This window comes from Pleurodeles waltl, chromosome 8, assembly GCF_031143425.1.
Source record: "Pleurodeles waltl isolate 20211129_DDA chromosome 8, aPleWal1.hap1.20221129, whole genome shotgun sequence".
Lineage (NCBI taxonomy): Eukaryota > Metazoa > Chordata > Amphibia > Caudata > Salamandridae > Pleurodeles > Pleurodeles waltl.
The window spans coordinates 1,268,561,094-1,268,580,910 of NC_090447.1; the positions used below are offsets into that span (position 1 = coordinate 1,268,561,094).

At 42.0% G+C, this 19,817-nt stretch overlaps 1 protein-coding gene across 1 annotated transcript in view; it reads left to right on the top strand.

The window, feature by feature from the left end:
- The window catches only part of FLT1 (fms related receptor tyrosine kinase 1), a 310,221-nt gene extending 295,932 nt beyond the window's left edge, over positions 1 to 14,289 (top strand). The window contains exons 31-32 of the mRNA XM_069202204.1: positions 7,231 to 7,321; positions 10,101 to 14,289. Coding sequence (XP_069058305.1) covers positions 7,231 to 7,321 — 91 coding nt within the window. The 3' untranslated portion in view covers positions 10,101 to 14,289. The remainder of the gene's footprint in view (positions 1 to 7,230; positions 7,322 to 10,100) is intronic.
- Positions 14,290 to 19,817: the final 5,528 nt, after the last annotated feature.

The following is a 19,817-nucleotide window of genomic DNA, read 5'->3' on the forward strand; positions in this document are numbered from 1 at the left end:
AATCCGGTTGGGAGTTTACAACTGTGAACAGCTGTAACTCCGACAAATGCGAGACCCTAGTGCATTGCAAATGCTTGTTTGTCTTACATGCAGCTGCCAACTCAGTGGGAATCAATCACCATTATAGTCTGGTCTTTTGTTAAAACTCTACCCCTGCAAAGTGTCTTCTAGTCACAATACTAAACAATTAAATGAATAAATAAATAATGTAAGAACAAATTATGTCAATAGCCCTTTGAAGACACTTGTTGATTGTGTAGTTGAGTGTGCGCATAGTGAGAACACAGGGCTCTTAAATGGAGCTGCAGTTCATCTGTTGTAGGCTGTGGTCACTTGTATGCTTGATATAATAATAAAATTTTTCCTGCACCCATGATGGCTGCAGCTTAGGACCCGACTGCACTTGTGTATATCCCAGGAGGAGCATATCCAGGAGGGTACAATTTCCCACCATGAGAGAGGGCATCCCTTCCCTTACTAGAACAATGACAGGAAACTGGAGGAGGGGAATAGAAAAAATTCCTATCACTATGATTACCATCATAAGCTGTATATAACTGAGCCATGCCAGGCGAGTGCTATTCAGGCAAACGCTGCCTGCCGCTCGCCAACCTACAGTTAATCAACTAAATATAAACTGCTATGACTGCATGCAGCAGCTCAGATATGAGTATGACAGCTTTACAATGGGAGGGTGTGAGGCACTCAGTCTGTAATCATTACTGACATTTCCTTGTTTATAAGGGCTCGCATTTATTATGTGCTGTGTGCCATGCACTGCCCAACTCCAAACAATGAGGAACATTTGATATTACTGTGAGCCCTGGTGGCATTATATAGTAGCGGTGAGTAAAGAAGTGCTGAGTTTTAGCACCAAATTTAGAAAAACACCTACAAAAGATTATCACACGACCGCACCAGTCAAGGATGCAAGGTTTCACCAGTGGCAGACCTTGTTTTACAAATGCCTCTAATACTTTATCATGTACCCAACACAAATTAAAAGTTGGGCTTTCAAGAGAGATTTTGGAACTGGAATACTGTTTTTTCATATGGATAAATTACATTTCATGAATTCATACAAGCAAATGGACAAAGCAAGTAAAGGGAAGGAAGCTGAGATAACTGCTGCAGCTAAATAGGCCAACACAGCTAAAGAATCACGATTTACAAAAGACCAGAACCTATAATTCAAAATCTTGAAAGTTAAAGGAAAATATTTTGAAAATATTAAAGAAGTTGATTGCACTGGTACGGAAGAACCATCTCAGTGTGGGCTATTAGATTGAAACAGCGTTGGTGCCTCTATAGGGAAACATGGTGTGTAGAAAAATGGAATAAAAAGTATTCCCCATAATGGCTCTTTAGGAAAAGGAGATTATGTGACTTGCCCAGAATTACACAGTGTTGACTCAAGCCCTGGGGCTGCAATTCAAACCTAGATCCATAGGTGCCAAAGGCAGCAGCTCCATCCTCTAGGCTACATCTGTTTAGAAGCAGTGGGCACTGTTTCAGGCCTTCAAGTGATGACATTCCTCACAGCATTCAAGGATGATGGCTGTGTGTGTGAGTGGTCAATGTGCTCAAGCTCAGTAGATCGATGTCTTCCTTGAATACAAGATCTACGTCAAGTATGATCAAAAGAGCCATTGGAAACAACGAAAGGTAATACCGAACTAGGCAAGGATTGAAGTGGAGAGTAAATGGGGAACAAAAATAAGAAAGTAGGGATAGTGTGTGTTTCAGAGGTAAAAAACAAGAGGACAAATGACTTTGAACTAACTGGAGACAAGGGCTTGGCACATTGGGAGTGAGGATGTTAAATCCCATTATACACAGGTTAATGCACAGATCTCCATAAATGAAAGCACTATTCAATGACATTAAATTCTGTAGTCGTTTTGGCCTACTGCTCCTGCAAAAGATGTAACTTCCCCAAAATTACTTATTGTTTGACATACAAGTTGCACCATGGAAGCCTTCAAGTAACTTACCTGAGAAAACACAGTGTAAATCTTTGAGCCCTCAATGTGCGAACTACACAAGATAATTGGGCACTGCAGTACAGTACAGAAGTCGGCATCAGACTAATGAAAGTTGGAAAAAAAATAATTTTCAACTGCTTCCTGAAATTAGTTTAATCTACAATGTGGTGTAGGGTAGAAGGAATATTATTCTATGCTTTAGCTACTATAAAAGAGAAGGAAGGCCGAGGTCCCCCCAACATTTAATGAGCCTGTTCCTAGGAATGTTTAGGAGACAGGCATCAGCAAACCTCAATGCTCTGGGGGGATGATAGGGAAACAATCAATCAATCAATCAGGTGTCCCAGCTCTGTCAGCGAAGAAGGGAGCTCGGCAAAAAGACATATCATTGGCTAAACAGCTAAGTCTTCAATTGTTTCCTAAACTGGTTTTCATTAGTAATTTGACGAATGAAGAGAGGCATCACAATCCAAGCTTTGGCAGTCAGCTAGGTAAATTATCGGTCTCACCCAGTCCTCAGGTGAGGCATCCAGTTCTTCAAGAGTGAGGCTTCCTCTGATCTAAGAGGACGGCAAGGCAAACATTGTTACATCCTCTTACAGAGCTACTTGGGGAGGACTTTATGAAAAGAGCAGAAGGCAACAACCAGAACTTTAAAAATAATAGGTTTCTTGATAGGGAGCCAGTGAAGTTCATTGAGACAAGATTTTACTGGTTGACATCTAGGTGCCCCAAAGATCATCCTAGCAGGTGCATTTTAAATGACTTGCAAGCGATTAAGCAGGTAGCTAGGCAGATCCATTAACAAAGTGTTTGCATAATGTAGAAGTCTCAAAGTAATGGCTGTGTTTATAATGGTTTTCTGAGCTTTTGTCAGGAAAATTCTAAAGTTTTCTTCAAAGTATGGATCAAAGAAAAACATGTCTCAGCCACTGATAGGATCTGGGGGTGAAAAGAGAACTTGTCATCTAACCTGACTCCAATATGTTTTGCTACAGAAGTAGGAATTAGAGCAGGCCACCAGTCATTATGCCAGCCAGCGCAATATGTCCAACCAAAGAATGTCAGACTTAGAGCAGTTGCATCTCAGATCATTCCTATTCATCTTTTCCATAACCTCCATTAAGTATACTTTAAAGGCAAACTGCCCAACAGTAGCCTTTTTTCCAAATTTAAGAATAAGCTATATGTCATCCACATAGAACACCTGAATGCCAAATGCTTCAATATTGGGAACCGAAGGTGGCATATGCACATTAAACAGTGTGGGCCTCAATGAGAAGCCCAGAGGAACTCCTTATGTAATCAATTTTGAAGAAAAGGTGAAGGGCTCAAGGATGACTGACTGCTCCCTGTCCCACAGAAAAGACTGAATACATCATAGGGCGAGTTCATCCACCCCTAATTCTGCTCATCTGGACAACATTATTTGATGTGAAATGGTGTAGAAAGCCACCGACAAATCCAACAAGATTAGGATGGCCATCTGACTCTAACTGAGGTGGTCTTAATAAATTTAGAACCCTCAAGCAGGGCCGTTTCTGTTCTGAGTCTTGAGTAAAAGCCAGATGGAGATGGATGCAGTGATTTGTGTTGTTCCAAATACTTATTCAACTGGCAATTAACACTTTTCTCAAGAATTTTAGAGGTGGCTGGCAGCAAGGAGATGGGTCTGAAATTGTCAAACTTTGTCAGAACAGCAGTAGGATTCTTAAGTAGAGGAATCATCGCTGCTTGTTTCCAGCTCTTATGACTAATCCAGAAGAGAGTGATGAATGCAAAATCTATTTAGAACAGGATTGGTAGCCTCAATAACAGATGCCAAAAAAACTAGGTGGGCAGGGATAAAAGGAAGAGCCAGATCTACATTGTAAAAATCGCCTGTGCAATTCTTCTAAAGGGATCAGATACAAATTAATTAGAGAACAATGTACTTTTTTGATGAACGAACCCGACCCTGGTTCAAAAAAGTGATTCAGGCTTTTTTTTTTTTAAATGATTGTTAAATTCTGTCAATCTTCTCGTCAAAAAGGGCAGACAGGTTGTCACACAGCTCTTGAGTAGGCAAAATCCTAGTGATTCAGGCTTTAGGATAGAAAAACACTTTGACCACTTTAGGAGGTTCCCGTGTGGAGCTGCCAGCTTCCCTAATTTTGGCAGAAAACTCTGCATGCACAAACTTAGTCTTTTTCCTAATATCTTCAGGAACCTGTTTGTAAATAACCGTATCTTCATGACTGTAACCAGATCTCTATTTCCTTTCCAGGTGTTTACAAAGCTTTTTGCTTTGCAGTAGTACAAGGGAGAACCACAGGGCTGAAGCTGAAAAAACGGGGAGAATGCATAACTTTAGGCAGAGCATCCTTATCAGCAGCCAAGGATAGCCTACTGGAAGCATGTTCCAGGTCCTCTACAATATGGCCAGAAAGAGAGGGGTAGGAAGAATGTAGGGCATTGAGAAAAAACAGCGTTATTTGCTGTCCTCCATGAGCGGGAGATTCTTGAGTTGGGACGGCCCAGAAGCACCTTAACTAACATAGGGAGCTTAAAAGGATGGAGATAGTGTCGGAGCAGACAACTGTACGAGGTGGATCGGCACCGATAGTGTATAGATTAGAAAATAAAAAGGCCTGTAATGTGACCTGCCTCATATGTAGGAGATTTAATAAACTGCTGAAAGTTAAGAACAGCCAAAGTGTCAACAGGGGACAAGCCGGAGTCACTGGGGTTATCCATATGCAGATTGAAATCACCCAGGACAGATAAATGAACACATTTGACAAATATGAGGGCAAGAGCCTCTCCTATGTAATTGCCAATTCTTTTCCATTCCCCAGAGGTCGATAAATAAGCGTACCAGAGAAGGAAAAGTTAGGAGCGGTATTTATAAAGAAGCCAATCCCTTCTGCTTGCAGTACCTCATCAAGCGGAAAAGACATGCACTGATACAGAGCTTTGAAAATAGTAGCAACTCCGCCCCTTTACGGCCAATTCTATTGTTTTTTAACAATGAGATAATCCGTAAGGAGTGCCAGGGCAATCCCAGGGCTGGTCGAGTCGCTCTTCTAGGTCTCAGCGAGAAATAACAGACCGGGTTTCAGATCTGTCGGCAGAATAAAAATATCAGAAGAGTGTTTGGAAAGTGACTTTACGTTAATAAGGTAGGCTACCAAGGAGTTGGTAGTGCTATAAATTAGGATCTCAGAAGGAGCATTTAAGGTGGAAATCACCCATGAACAAGTTGGACACGAAAAAGACTCGAGGGCAGAACCATGGAGAGTCGAGTGCAACACTCGCCTGTTGGTTGTAAGGCTAACGGTGCAGCCGAGGAGAAGGAGACCCTCCCTAGAGTGCAGGCCAAACCAGCAGCATGGCTGGCGCTGGGTGTGATCCAGGCTTGGACTGGCACGGATGGGTTTGCTTTTTGCGCTCCAGGGTCATGGGCTCATATCAGCCCATGCTCATGAAGGTCTTACACCCCACTTATTTTACAGTTTTATATTCAAGTAAAAACGACAATACCTTGCTATTTATCTGAGCGGAGCAGGTATGGAAGCACTCTGCCCCTTTATGCTGCTTTTCTGGGTCCTGGGTGGTGAATGGAATGTGCAATATGTAGCAATGCTGTGATGCACATGGCAGGCATGCACCTATGGAGGCTCTTTAGTAAGGCACCATATTAAAAAATTCAGCAGGTGATGAAATGGCATCCAGGTATTATTGAAACAGGGTGGCATTCGTGCCTTTTATAAAGCAATTCCTGATAGATCTCTTAACAGCACACAACCATACAAGAGCCACCCAACATTTTGGCATGTAGTCTGTTCTGCAATGTAATAAGACTAAAGCTAAGCCCTCGTTATGAGTGATCCTAAACTTCCTACAAGTTCTGTGACTTTTGTTACTACACATAGAATTACGAGTTGTGTCGTTTTTATTGAACTGGGTACACAATGGGGGGCTTATTTACAAGCAGTTTGCGCCCCCGGGTCAGCCCTTTTTGTGACGCACCGGTGGCACAGGCTGTAGGCTCATACCTGCAAGGCCACATACAGCCACTTTCTGTGTCTTTTCATGGTCTTGTAGATATGGAGTTAGACAAGTCGCTGCATTGTCTTACTTTGCGTCAAAGAGGCATTCCATGGGTTTTGCAGTGGGTGTTCACACGCAACACTCATGGATTTTGATGCATTCCCAGATTTATAAGATTTTGTAAGCCTGAGAATGCGTCAGAAGCCTACACCTCCATAGGGAGGCGTAATGGAGGCGCAACGAAGAGAAATATCTTTATTTCTCCTCGTTTTTTCCTTTCCATGTGTGCTGCATTCTGCAGAACATATAGTAAGAGGACATCACTTCCAGAGATTGATTTTGTGCAAGAAGGACTCCCTTCCTGCACAAAAAAAAGCCAGTTGTGTGCCAGAGCAGGGGGAAAGGACAGGAATGCGCCGTATCTCATAGATACGGCACGGGATGCCCTACACCTAAACCTTGTAAATGAGGCCCTTCATGCACTAAAAACCACATCCACTGGATACATTTTGACAAGTTAGAACCGCCAACTTTTGTTGGTCATTAAATGGCCGATAAATACCAACACATGCATATTTTAGCACAGTAAACAGCAGAATCTAAGTCTTATGCCACTAGCTCCCAACATGCTACAATTATCACAAACTATACATTCAGTATATCTCTATCTCTGTATCATGTACAATAAGTATTGCGCATTAAACCGGGCCACTAGTTATGTGGGCCTAAGAGGTATCTGTTCAGGTTTACATGTAATTTCTCCCTTTCATTTCTCTGGAAAAGCTGCGTTTTCAAGGACAGAGGGCTTTTCTATGTCTGAAGTGTCTTTAATAAGCACTTATAGTTTGACAGCGTCCCCCAAAGATGTTTAGGACATGGAGATTATTATTTTGATGCCACCCTTGCTTGATGGTGTTGTGATCCACAAGTTTAGTTTAGTTCCTTCTTTGCTTACTGTTTGATAACCAGCTTGTGGTGAGGAATCTAAGTCCCATTGGATTAGGTGCAGGAATAACTGAGTTGTAAAATCCGAGAAGAAAGATGGTGAGTGGGCTTGTGGAAGGCTAAGCAATGAAGTTTAATCATGCCAATTCCTCCAGAGTAGAATCTAATAAAGTGTGGCTCTTTTGTGAAAAAGACAACAAAATGATAAATCGCATGTTGCTTACAGTATTATATTCTTATGGTAAAGCTTGTGTTTTTACTGTTGCAGGAAAAAAAAGAAATCCAGCTATAATTTTACAAATGGCTCTTACAACTGGACAAAGACAACCTACAATGACTACTATATTCAAAACAAATAGGTAAAATTACTATACTGTATTTACAGAGTTTTAAACCTTGTTTAACTGGCATTGACTTTGTGACTCCTCATATCTTTGTCAGATGATATTGCACAAATCAATGAATACTTATATTTGTAAAGATTAGAGATCCCATGGTGGTAAAAAATCTGACAGTTTCTCACTTGAATGCAGTGAATGACTACGGCCATTTATAACAAATTCACGGTGATCCAGCTCAAGATTCCAAGTAACCAAGAAACATTAACATCTCTATCCATTAGTACCCAGTATTAGCATCCTTCCTCACCTCCTTATAACACACAAGACTGTTCAAAGTGCTTCCAAACACAGATAACATAAAAACATCTAATGTACCAGGCTACCCTTTCTGTATCAAGGACTATAATGGAGCACTGCTTCCGTGTATCACAAAGAGCATCAACTTTTCGTCTCTGACATAGAGCATTCCCAAAACCCATCAAACATGTAAGTGCAACTCCACTTCCAACAAATCCAATACATTTCTCGAAGATTCTCACCAACTATCAGCCCACATACAACCTCACCTATTATTGTTTTATTTGAAAGCCCAGAAAATGTAAATAAGATAAACCCTTTTAGACAAAGATAAACCATTCATAGCCACAGAGTATTCATTGCTCTACATCAAAGAGAACCTACTCAGATTATTGACAATAACACTCAGGCAATCCATGTCCTACTCTCCGTATCATGGCAGAGTTGACCATGAAATCCTCCTGGCTAGGTTGGACTTCTAGATAGAGTTAATAGAGTCACACTGAGAAAGTTTTATTCATTTCCTTCAATTACAATCTGCATTGCACAATCAGCACAAAAATGTCCCCAAGAAAAAGTGACATGGAGTTTGTCAAGGGTCTGCACTACCGCTGACTTTTTTCAAAGTATATATGCTAAGATTTTGCCAAGGTCGAATCCAATTCCCATTTTATGGTGATAAAACACACATTTTTCATTGACCAGAAAAAGGAAATGAAAAGAACAGTACCATTGTAGAGTGTCTGACGAACACTCAATTCTAGAGGAATGAGAACTTACTCTGCATTTACCGGTCTGAATGGACATCCTCCTAGTGTGAGACCTCACTAGGAACAAAAAACCATTTGATTAGCCCAAAGACCTGGCAACAGAACAGCCCCAAATCAGAAAGTAAAAATCCTTGAGTTACCATGGACTAGTCAGAGCTCTCTTTTGGCACCCAAATCAAAACCATAGTAATTTCCAATTACCAATGTTGAGGAGAGTACTATCAATCTCCCAGTATAACCAATATGTGGACATTAGTTGTGTCCTGGTACCTTCCAATCTAGAATACCGCTATGGTGTCTACACTGAGGCTAAACTATAAAGAATTTAAAAATCAAGCTGCCAGTCTTTACCGAAACTTGAAGAAACATAACCACATAACACCTCACATTTAAATAGTAGCATTGGCTTGTGGTGGAACAGAGATTTAATTGGAAGATCCTATGCCTCGTGTTCAAACTCTACTACAGCATAGGACTAAAGCACCCTTATGTCACAGCGCCTTATTATATTCACTCCATCCTGTCCCACATTCTCTGAGCTACAGTAGCTTCAGAATAGGCTACCTGAAAAGAAAGTAAATATGAGGGCAAATCTACTAAGGTGCAAGACAGTGTTCCATACAGTGTTGCCTAACCTGTCTTCCTTCACAAGCAACCTTCTCCAATTAAGTCTATCATGAAGAGCTAGTTTACCTGCTGTGACTGACCGGCCCTCCTAACCTGACCATTCCATTTAGACATCCTCATACCTGAGCTTTAACGATGGATACTTCACCTGTGACGACACCACTGCAACCAAGGAACAACACACAGCAGATGCAGCTCAACAAAGCTGTTGAAAAGAGGCACTTTACAAAACTCAAATAAAAAGTCATAATAGACATACCTTACTGATAAATTGTGTTAGGTCTATCGCTACACCCATTTTCTAGAGAGCTGAAGCATGAACTACAACAGCCAGTGCATGTCAATAACTATGGGACTGAGCCTTCCAATACAGATAATCACAAGACACTGATTTCTCAATTAATTTGTCATTGGCCACAGGGTTGATGTTCTGCTATCTCATTCTATTTCTTTGCTCATCGATTTGTGTCGGGTCATAGTATTTTGAACAAAACCTATTTTTCCTAGTAAACAGATGTTGTTACATATCAAGGTAATGAGGTTTGGGTGATCAGATTAACAACTGGGTGAAGTAGTGTAGGGTGGTGGGTGAGAACTGAGACAGTGAAAGCACAACAAATAAAAGAGAAAAATACTCACCTGTTGGCTTTTGAGTGTTACTGTAGAAGCTTGCGGTCGATGGAGTCATAAAAAATGTTGAGAGGAGGTAAGGCTTTGTAGCTGTATTTGGAGGGATTAAACGAGTTTCAAGCGTGAGAAATTGAATTAAACAGCTTAATTGAGAACTAAAAGGGAAGAACTAGCTTTGTATTCAGCTATTGTACTCCAGTGCAGGTGGTTCAGTAGGAAGAGTTAACAGAAGCTTTAAGCATTGCAGGGGGTGGTGGTTAAGCAAAGACAGAAGGTGGTGGTTGGCAGAATTAGGTCTCTAAGGAGTGTAATTTTACAGTAAGTTATGTTGTTGGTTGAGCACACATATAACATTGGTACTTGAAGGCCAGTGGTGTAGCACATGCAGTATAGGATGTATAGTCTGTAGGTGTGTTTGTCGAAAAGAGGAGAATGCTGCACAACACCATTTCATCAGTTTTCTTGTTTTACAGTTTCACAGTTGTCAACAGGAACAAGGAGTCCATCCTTTCATCAGGTCTGGGGCAGAGAGCTTACAAGTCCAGTTGCAGCCACCTTAGGAAGGCAGGACTCACATGTGACCCTTCTGATGTAGTGCTGAATTAAACCAGCTTCCTTCCGGCCGACTATTTTGGGGATGTATGAAAAAGGCCTACTTGCAGTATTATAGCTTTCACAAATTGCATACATGACCTCTCTTCAAGCTGGACAATGCCTGTGATGGGAATCCTGTGTTTTAATTCTCTTTGAATGTATCACCAGAATGTGTAAAAGGGTGCGGGTGGAAGGAGCAGCAGCCCGTGTTCTGATTGCATTTCTGATTATAACTGATGAGAAAACTTGAAATCCCCTTTAATAATGCCCAGGTAGGTCAGAATGTACAACCAAAAAAGCATGCTAAATTTCTAGAGATTTTGTTTATGTCATGATCTGGATGCCGAGTTTTGGAAAAAAAAAATCTCCCCACTGCCCAAAAAATAAAATAGGAAGGGCCATATTTATACTTTTTGACGCACAACTGCGCCAACGCAGTAGTACGTCAAAAATGTTACCGCCGGCTAACGCCATTCCAACGCGCCATGCGGGCGCTTTATTTATGGAATGACGTTAGCCGGCGCTGCTGACTGGTACGCGTAAAAAAAAATGACTCACACCAGGCAGCGCCGGCGTATGGGAAAATGGGGGTTGTGCGTCAAAAAATGGTGCAAGTCAGGTCTGAGGCAAAAATCAGGCCTCACACCGGACTTGCGCCATTTTGTTTTGACGCACAATCCCCATTGACATGACTCCTGTCATAGCAAAGACAGGAGTCATGCCCCCTTGCCCAATGACCATGCCCAGGGGACTTATGTCCCCTGGGCATAGTCATTGGGCATAGTGGCATGTAGGGGGTCCCAAATCAGGCCCCCCTATGCCACTTAAAAAAATAAAAACAAATACTTACCAGAACTTACCTTTCCTTCCCTGGGATGGGTCCCTCCATCCTTGGGTGTCTTCCTGGGGTGGGCAAGGGTGGCAGGGGGTGTCCCTGGGGGCAGGGGAGGGCACCTCTGGGCTCCTTCCTAGCCCACAGGTCCCTTAACGCCTGCCCTGACCCAAGCGTTAAAAAATGGCGCCCATCAGGCTGTGCGACGTTTTTTAAGGCCCACCCCCTCCTGTGCGTCAAAATGACGCCAGAGTATAAATAAGGCGCACAGGCCTTAAAGTCATTTTTTGGAAGGGAACGCCTGCTTTGCATATAATTAACGCAAGGCAGGTTCACCCTTCCAAAAAATGACGCACATGGTGGGATTTTGACGTCCGCGGGTTCGGGCGTCAAAGTATAAATATGGGGCAGGGCTTGCGCCGAATGTGCGTCAAAATGTTTGACGCACATTCGGCGCAAGCAGAGTATAAATATGCCCGAAGTTTCTAATTAATTTAGAAAAAGGGCATTTTGAGCCAAAATATTTTTCCCTGTCAAATTCCCAATCTGCTATCAAGGAAAGTGCAGCTTTTGAAAGATCCAACTATCCAATTATCCAACTCACTAATGCACATCTTTCCCACTATGTTGCTACTTTTTAAAATCAGAAACCTGCATGTCAAGCCACTGGAGACCAACTGGACAAGAAATATAGTACTGGATTAGAGGTTTGTTATTTTTATAATTGTTGAAGTAGTTGACTCAAAGGTGTTTTCAAACTTCCACAGTGGAAAATACAACTCACCAGTTAACAAATGGTTTCTGTTTGACTCACTCCCTCCCATATGAATTTATGGACACCTGTGCTGAAAATTCCAACTGCCTCTAGTTAATGACATTGTGCAATGTCTTCAGGCTTTAAGCATCAAGGAGAGTGCCCCGATCCCCCCCACCCCTTTCCCCGGAGAGTTTATGCGGAGTAGTGTCACAAAAACATGTAAATGTGATGTATCTTGTACATATATAGCATTTGTAGCTGGTTAACTGGAATTTACATCATTGTCTACAGTGATATTGTGCAAAAACAGAAATCGAATGAGATTGGTAAAATCATATTTTGTTCTGGGTGGTTTCGAAAAAGGGACATTTTAGAATATTACATAAAGTTACAGTATATTTGCACCGTTGATGTTTACAGGGATGCAGTTCGTACAGTTAATTGTGTGTATTGCAGACCGATAAAAGTACACAGTACTCTAAAACTGTTCAGAAATCCGAATCAGAAAAAAGAGGAATCATCTCACCTCCATTACACACCGAAATTATTTTACCTTGCCTCTGTTTATTAACTAACCTATTCCACTTGTTCTGCTGTATTATATTTATGCTGTCAACTGACAAAATGGCCGCACGTCCAACAAGATGTACATCTTTCCAAAGAAACAATTGATGCATTAATCGTCGAAATGGACTCTTTCGAATTGCCAATTGTTATTGTAACCGTCTATGGGAACTTTATATATTTATCTGCAGTTATAAAATTGTATTAACAATATTTTGTGTAAAATATTAGGACTATTTATATTGTTATTTTTGTATCAATCTTTTTTGTGTGGTATCTCATAAAACATGACCCGTTCTGTTTTTTTCTTTTTTTTAAATTGTTTTTAAGTGTGGGTCCCCTGCTCCTAGCAAGAACGAAGTGGGTAATTTAATGGAGTATTGCAGTTTTAGAGCGTGGCAACACTGCCACCTGCAGGCTTTAAAGTTAATGTCACAAGTATGACTGGGTAGATAGATATCGACAAAAGCAGGAAAAGGGTAGAACTACAACTGAAGAAGTTTGTTGGGATGTTTTAAATTCTAATTTGAAAGCTGAAAACAAAGTAATGCCAGCCAGTATAGCAGAAGTGAATACGGCATTATTTAATAGTGTCAAATGCTCTATTCTTAAAACGTCGTAGACGAGGTGGTAAAAACACCACTTCTAGAGCCTATAGCGCAGTAAACAAACAGCACTATCCGACGTACTTTATGTAAGTTGGCTTGGCCATGAAAACACTTTAGCAAGGAGGTAGCAACACAAATAAAAAAAATTAAAAACCACACGGATAGCCAAAGAAAAACTACATGCACGTCTGCCACACGTCAGGTCTCCTGACAAATATTATGATGCTTTTGTTTTGTACGTTACTTTCTTAGTGACTTCATGCACGTGCTAAAACCGCTCTCTACTTGTCACACTGTTGTGTTTCCATTCTCGTGCTTGGTCCGGTGCAATGTGTTCAACCCTAAGTGAAGGGCGCATTTAAGTTAGTAACACTGCGTGTTTTATAAACAGTTTCTTTATTAATAAAAAAAAGCTCGGTAATACAAACGTATGTAGACTGAGCGGTGAGGAAACGTGGCACTCGTCAAATATGTGCTGTTCACCTAATGTTGATCCGAATAAACTCTCGGGATGTTTAACTGCCAGTCGCCAATCTTGAAAAAGCTCGGTATTGGCGAAACGCTTTTAGAAAAAGGAGCGATGTGCGAACCTTAGGGTAAATGCGATTTAACCCCAAGGGAATGAAGAGTGTGTACTCTCGTTGGTCAAATGTTTGGAGACAACACAGAGAATTTGCAGCTCATATGCGGTTCGATAAAAAAAAGGATCCTCTGATCTCAGTGAGAGATAATACCTTGGTTGTGTTTTGTTTTTAAATGTACGAATAAAGAGGCTTCCTCAGGTGAGATGGGCATATATGTTAAGAGAGCACACTGCATACGATTCTCGGCCCTGTGTGATCCCCAAACTGTCCCATACTGCATTCCTGGAGAGTTCATAGGGGCCTCATTACCAGTGTTGAGTATAATTCCAATATATTCGGCAACTTCTGTTACCACACATATTGGAATTATGAGTTGTGAGTATGTTATCTCACCTAGTAAATACTGGATGTGATAAAATCCGTATCCAAAGATAAATCTCACAAGCTTAAACTAGCTGAAATTCGCTTGTGGGGGAAAGAGGGGCTTCAGATTTTTGACTTTGTTCAACGCCCTATGTAAGAGATGTGCATGCACTGTAAGAATTTAAGATATATCTGTGCGTAAGAGTAATTACACAAATATTTATTTAAATAGCACCTATTTAAAAAAAAACCTTTTACAGCACTCCATCCCGATGTAGGGAGCGCTTTACAATACACACAAAGGTACAATAAATCATACAAGTGTATAAATCAATGTGTAATAAATGTTACAAAAGACAATGAAGGTTATAAAGTGTAGGAGTCATTTGGCATCCATACATGTGGACATTATATGTTAAGAGTGAATTGTTTAGGGAAACACAAAGTGAAGATATAAAACATAACGCAGGGATTGTGGTTCTCTGTACTAACACGATTTTATGACTTTCCAGAAGAACCCTTCTTTGCAATCTTAGAATAACAGATTGAGAAAAAAACAACCCTGGTCTAAACAATTTGCAGGCAACTCCTTGATGTCAGTAAATAGATTACCATGCTATATTAGAAGGGTTGTATCTTGTGAACTGGAAGTAACAAAATGATCTCAAGTGTCAAAAAGAGTAACCACTAACCTAGCTGCATAAAATACAAGTCTGTGTTTTGCACGTTACACAATGTGCTTTGAAGCAGGCTTGTTATCCCTCTGAGTCTATGCTATTTTATGAGTCAAAACAGTGACTGGACAAAACACAGAACACTTCCGGAACTCCATTACCACTAGTTATCTTACCATTATTATACCCCCCCCCCAAATTGCTTCGCATTCAACGGTCTCTGCAGGTTTCGTACACTGTAAGATATATATATATATATATATATATATATATATATATATATATATATATACACACACACACACACACACACACAAATATTTAAGGAAATAAACTGGAAATAAAAAATGTTTACGGAAATTTTATTGTGAATGCACTCTATGTAATTGATATTTTACATTTGTAATCTATTTTTTAAACTGTTACAGCTGAGTATAATAAACTGAAATCCCCTGATTGTTATGTTGTTGATGTATTGCCGAAAATATTAGGAAGTGGGGGTCTGTTGCAGGCAGACAGAGAGAAGGTTAGATAAAGAGAGAGAAGTGTAGATGTAGGTGTAAAGTGACCGAGGAGGACAGACTATGCATTATTAGAGAATTCTGAGTCAAATTCTAATCACTGTGGAAACAAGGATTTGCACTTGGACTGGAACTCCAAGCAGTGCAGTAAATATCGCACCTCTTAAATATTCCCTGACAGATTTTTCCATGAAAAGTCCCAAAGCATTTATTAGGGAAAAATGACAAAGCATCCAGACATCAATGCACTAAACAAAGATTCTGTATGTTATTCCTCATTCCCACCTAGAAATTCGGAATAGAATGAAAATGTCCCAGGGAATAGACTTTGCCTCAGATCCTAACTAAGGGCCTTTTTAAGCAGAACGACTGTGACCTGGAAACAGGAAGTCCAACATCCAGCACCATCAGCACTGCAACCAACCACCGAGCATATTACAAGCACACAGTTGCCATTGTGGTCCCCCGTGGTGGCCAGCCAATGGTGGTCTGAAACACGGCGGTTTGCGGTCAGCAAAGCAATACACAACTGCACATTGGATGAATTTGAAAACAACACAGCTAACACACATTGCCACACCGGACACACCTGCAAAGGACACTATAAAACAAATCACTTCACACACCACAATCCTCTGAATTTTCAACAAAAAACACGGAAGGGCGAATGCTTTTTTCACACCCTTTTGCTCTTCTCCTGTTTAGCAAGTTACTGTCACCCTTTTTGTTTTTTTACCACCATGTCACATTCCAAAAATCCCAATTTTTCGGAAAATGAGTTAGGAGTCATGGTGGATGAAATCATAAGAGTAGAGCCACAATTGTTTAGAGGACAAGTCCAGCATTCTTCTCTCAGTAGGAAAAAAGAAATGTGGGACAGGATTGTTGAAAGAGGGAATGGTTTTAGGCACCACCCTGCACACAAGGGAGGACATCAGGAAGAGGTGGAACAACCTCAGGGGCAATGTCCATTCCCTAGTCTCCAGCCACCAGCTGCAGGCCAATACAACCAGCAGTGGCCCTCCCAGTGCCCCATTAATACTCTTTCCCTGGGAGGGGATGGTTTGGCCATCCTGAATCCTGAGGGCTTGAAATGAATATCTGGGGAAGTGGAGTCTGATAAGTCACAACACAAAAATATGTCACAAAAATGCTATACAAAAACAGAGGGAGAAGGAGGTTGTGGGGCTGGGTCTGTCCTCCTTATAGCCTATATAACATTACAAAAGAGGCCCAGCTAAAAGAACTACCACAGGATGGACAGGAAAAAGGATTTTCTTGTTAGAAAAACCCTCACCCGCCAGGGTTACCCCTTTGTGGCATGCTTCATCATTGGGTTTCTTCCCATTCCGCTACGGAGCAGGGTGTGCTATGACCTACAGGATAAGTGGGAGCACTGATGTAGTCTCGTCAATGTGAATCACAGGAGGGATAGGAGTGGTGGGGTCTTGGGTGAGTTAAAATACCTGTCTTCTAGCGATTCCAATGATTTAATAGATCTCTTGGAGGCAGTATGATTAAAAAGGGGCTGCAGAAGTGGCGAAAATATTGTACCTGACTTCCTAGTCTACATGTTTCGGAGCCTTACCCCTAGGCTCCTCTCCAGGACCAAGGTGGACTCCCTGGTGCCACTCCTTGTTTAACTACCTCTAATGAAAGCATAAATAATACCTGCTCTGGGATATGGTGCAATTCACCTTAATAATGTGGTGTCATAAGCTGATACGTATCATTTATGGTGTCCGTCATTGATACTCAGTAGTATTTAGATTCTAATATCACAGCTCCTCAGGCAGGGGTGTGTGCTTGTAGTCACACTTTCCTCAAAGCGACACTCCCACTCTGTACCTAATGCTCACCTCCCCGGGGTCTGTAGTGGAACAGGAGGAAACCCAATGATGAAGCATGCCACTAAGGGGTAACAAAAATGCTATGCCATGCATGCTCATAGCTAATTTACTGTGAATCCACTCACCAATCCAGTGTCTTCTTCTCCAAAGACCTCTATTTAGCAACTCCCAACTGAAGTGTACTCATCTGGGGGGATGGTATTTGTATAGTGTGTGCAGTACAGGGAGTTACATGACACATGCATCTTACAGGAGGGTATTTTACTGTCACGACAACCACCAGTCGAGTATTCTCTTCCCCAAATACCCTTGTTTGATAACTTACAAATGAAGTGTACCCACCTGGGAGGATAACATTTGTTGAGAGTGTGAAGTAGAGAGAGTGACATGACTGCTAAGGCCAGGAGGCTCTGTTTCTGTAACTCCAAACACAAACCCAGTGTTCACTCACCCAAATACCCTTGTTTGTTAACTCTCAATTGAGATTTACTCACCTGGGAGGATAACATTTGTATAGTGTAGTGGGAAGTAGAGAGAGTGACCTGAATGCAAAGCCCCATATGCCCTGTTTTTCCAATTTCAACCACAAGCCCAGTGTTTACTTGCACAAATCCATCTGTTAGTGCAGTCTCAAATGAAGTTTACTCACCTGGGAAGGTAAACATTTTTCAAGAGTGTGTAGTGGAGAGAATGACATGACTGCAACTCCCAGGAGGCACTTTCTCTAACTCCAAACGCCAGACCAGTGGCCACTTGTCCAAATAACCTTGCTTGCTAACTCTCAATTGAAGTTTACTCACCTGGGAGTGACCAAGATACAGATCATGCTCAACTCAGAGATGCATCTGCCTTCCCAGCTCCATCTTGACCTGCTAACTAAAGATTAAATTATGGAGGACAGGAAAGACAGCTTACCCGGTGTGCAAAACACTGATCTCTAAGGCCTCAAGATGCATAACCAGAATGGTATTGGCAGTAGGCAGTAGACACATTAACACTGCGTTGGCTACGTGATGACTCCAGTCACATATACACCAAACTCCTGGGTCTGCCTATATCACAAGCAACTAGGCCTCAAAATCGCCAACGCCATATCTTGCATAGCCACTGTTTTGCCTGCACTGGTGGCAAGATACAATTCTCAGGCCATCCTCCCAAGTGCTAATGATCTGCACATTTAAGCAGCTGCTTCCATCAAAAAGATCTGGCATGCTCCACAAATGTCATGTCAATACAACCAATACCATGGGTACTTCCCACAATTTGCTTAACTGCAACTTAATTTTGTACAAGGTCTATGCTTACTGTCACACTAAACGACAGGTTTAGGTAGATGTTGCAGTATAACTAGTAGCATTGTACGTTTCACATCAACAGATCGAGCTGCCAATGGGTACACAGACGCCACAGAAAAGACTGCCACTACCCCCATGTAAGCACCAGCACTTATTTTTGAGGGCCGGTGCTTAGACTTCTGCCTCAAGCATTTTCTGTGAACAAAAGACACAAATGGGAAAGACGGAAGAGAAAAACAAAAAATGCGTCACAAACGTAGAAAGCATAAAGCTGCAGAGATGGCTTCAGGATTACGCTACTTCAGTATTCCTTGCTTGCACATTTAAATGCAGCAGCCGCAAACTTCAGAGGAGAGCTTTGGGCACCGGCACATTTTTATTTACAAATTAAACACTGCCCCCATGGATGAAGCCCTCAGTGAAGAAGACACTCCTGGATGTCTGCACGTGGAGGACAGTTCTGGCCCACCTGGGCAACCTGTTCAGACACCAACAGTGAGTTTCACTTTGGCCAGATAAACTCCTCCCAGCCGGTTGCTTCAACATCACAGGCAGCCATTCGCCCCCCAACCTGTATACCGAGCACAGTGTCTACCATTTCATGCCCCTCAGTCCTGGACCCTGAGTTGCAGTGCAGCACTTCAGACAATGAGGTTCCAGGACCCAGTTGGAGAGGGCACTCTGTGGCAAAGGCACAGGCCTGTGGTGGTAGGGTGGGCAGGGGGGATGCTGTGGGTCAGAGGGGTGAGGCCACTGGGACTTGGCCAGGACACCATCAGCCACATCTTGGGGGTCTATCTGGAGTCCCAAGGCATGATGGGCCAGGTCTTGACCAAACTCTGGGAAATCAAGCAGCTATAGAGGGACATGCATAGGGACATACGAGTACAGATGGAGGCCCACAATACCAACATGGCCTCCCTAAAAGGGGTGATGAGGGACATTCACAAAATCTTAAGCAAGGCTTCTCAAAACCGATCGTCCCCTTCCTTTGGCTCATCAACAGCAGGCCCATCAACATCGGTGCCAGCCACTGGAAGGGAGGCCCTGCCAGAGTAAGAACCAGACCCTGACACCCCTCCCTCTGTAACAGCAGATACCCCCACAACCACGCAAGGGGGACATCTAGCAAAGAATCCAGGAGGTGCAGATGGCAAGACACCCACCACTGCCAGCAAGTGACCTCTTCCTAAAGGAACTTCTTTGTGTGCCACACATTCACTCTTATGACCGATCCCAACCACCTACCAGTTCCAATGGTAGGAGTACTCTGGACTTTGGACTCCCAGTGGTGTGGCATTTACTTCAATGATTTCATTCACCATGACTGGCCCCTTCACTTTACATTTTTGTTCCTTTATGTCCAAAATGTATTTTCTGCATTAGAATTGTAATAAACTCACCCATCACAAACTCATAATCTGCTTACTTAAGTTCAACAGTGCTATGTAGAGATGTATGACCATGTGAACCATAAGATGTAGACTCAAGCTACTTGTGCAAGGAGGGATATGTTACAGGTACACAGTGTCCTGCTCAAGATTACAA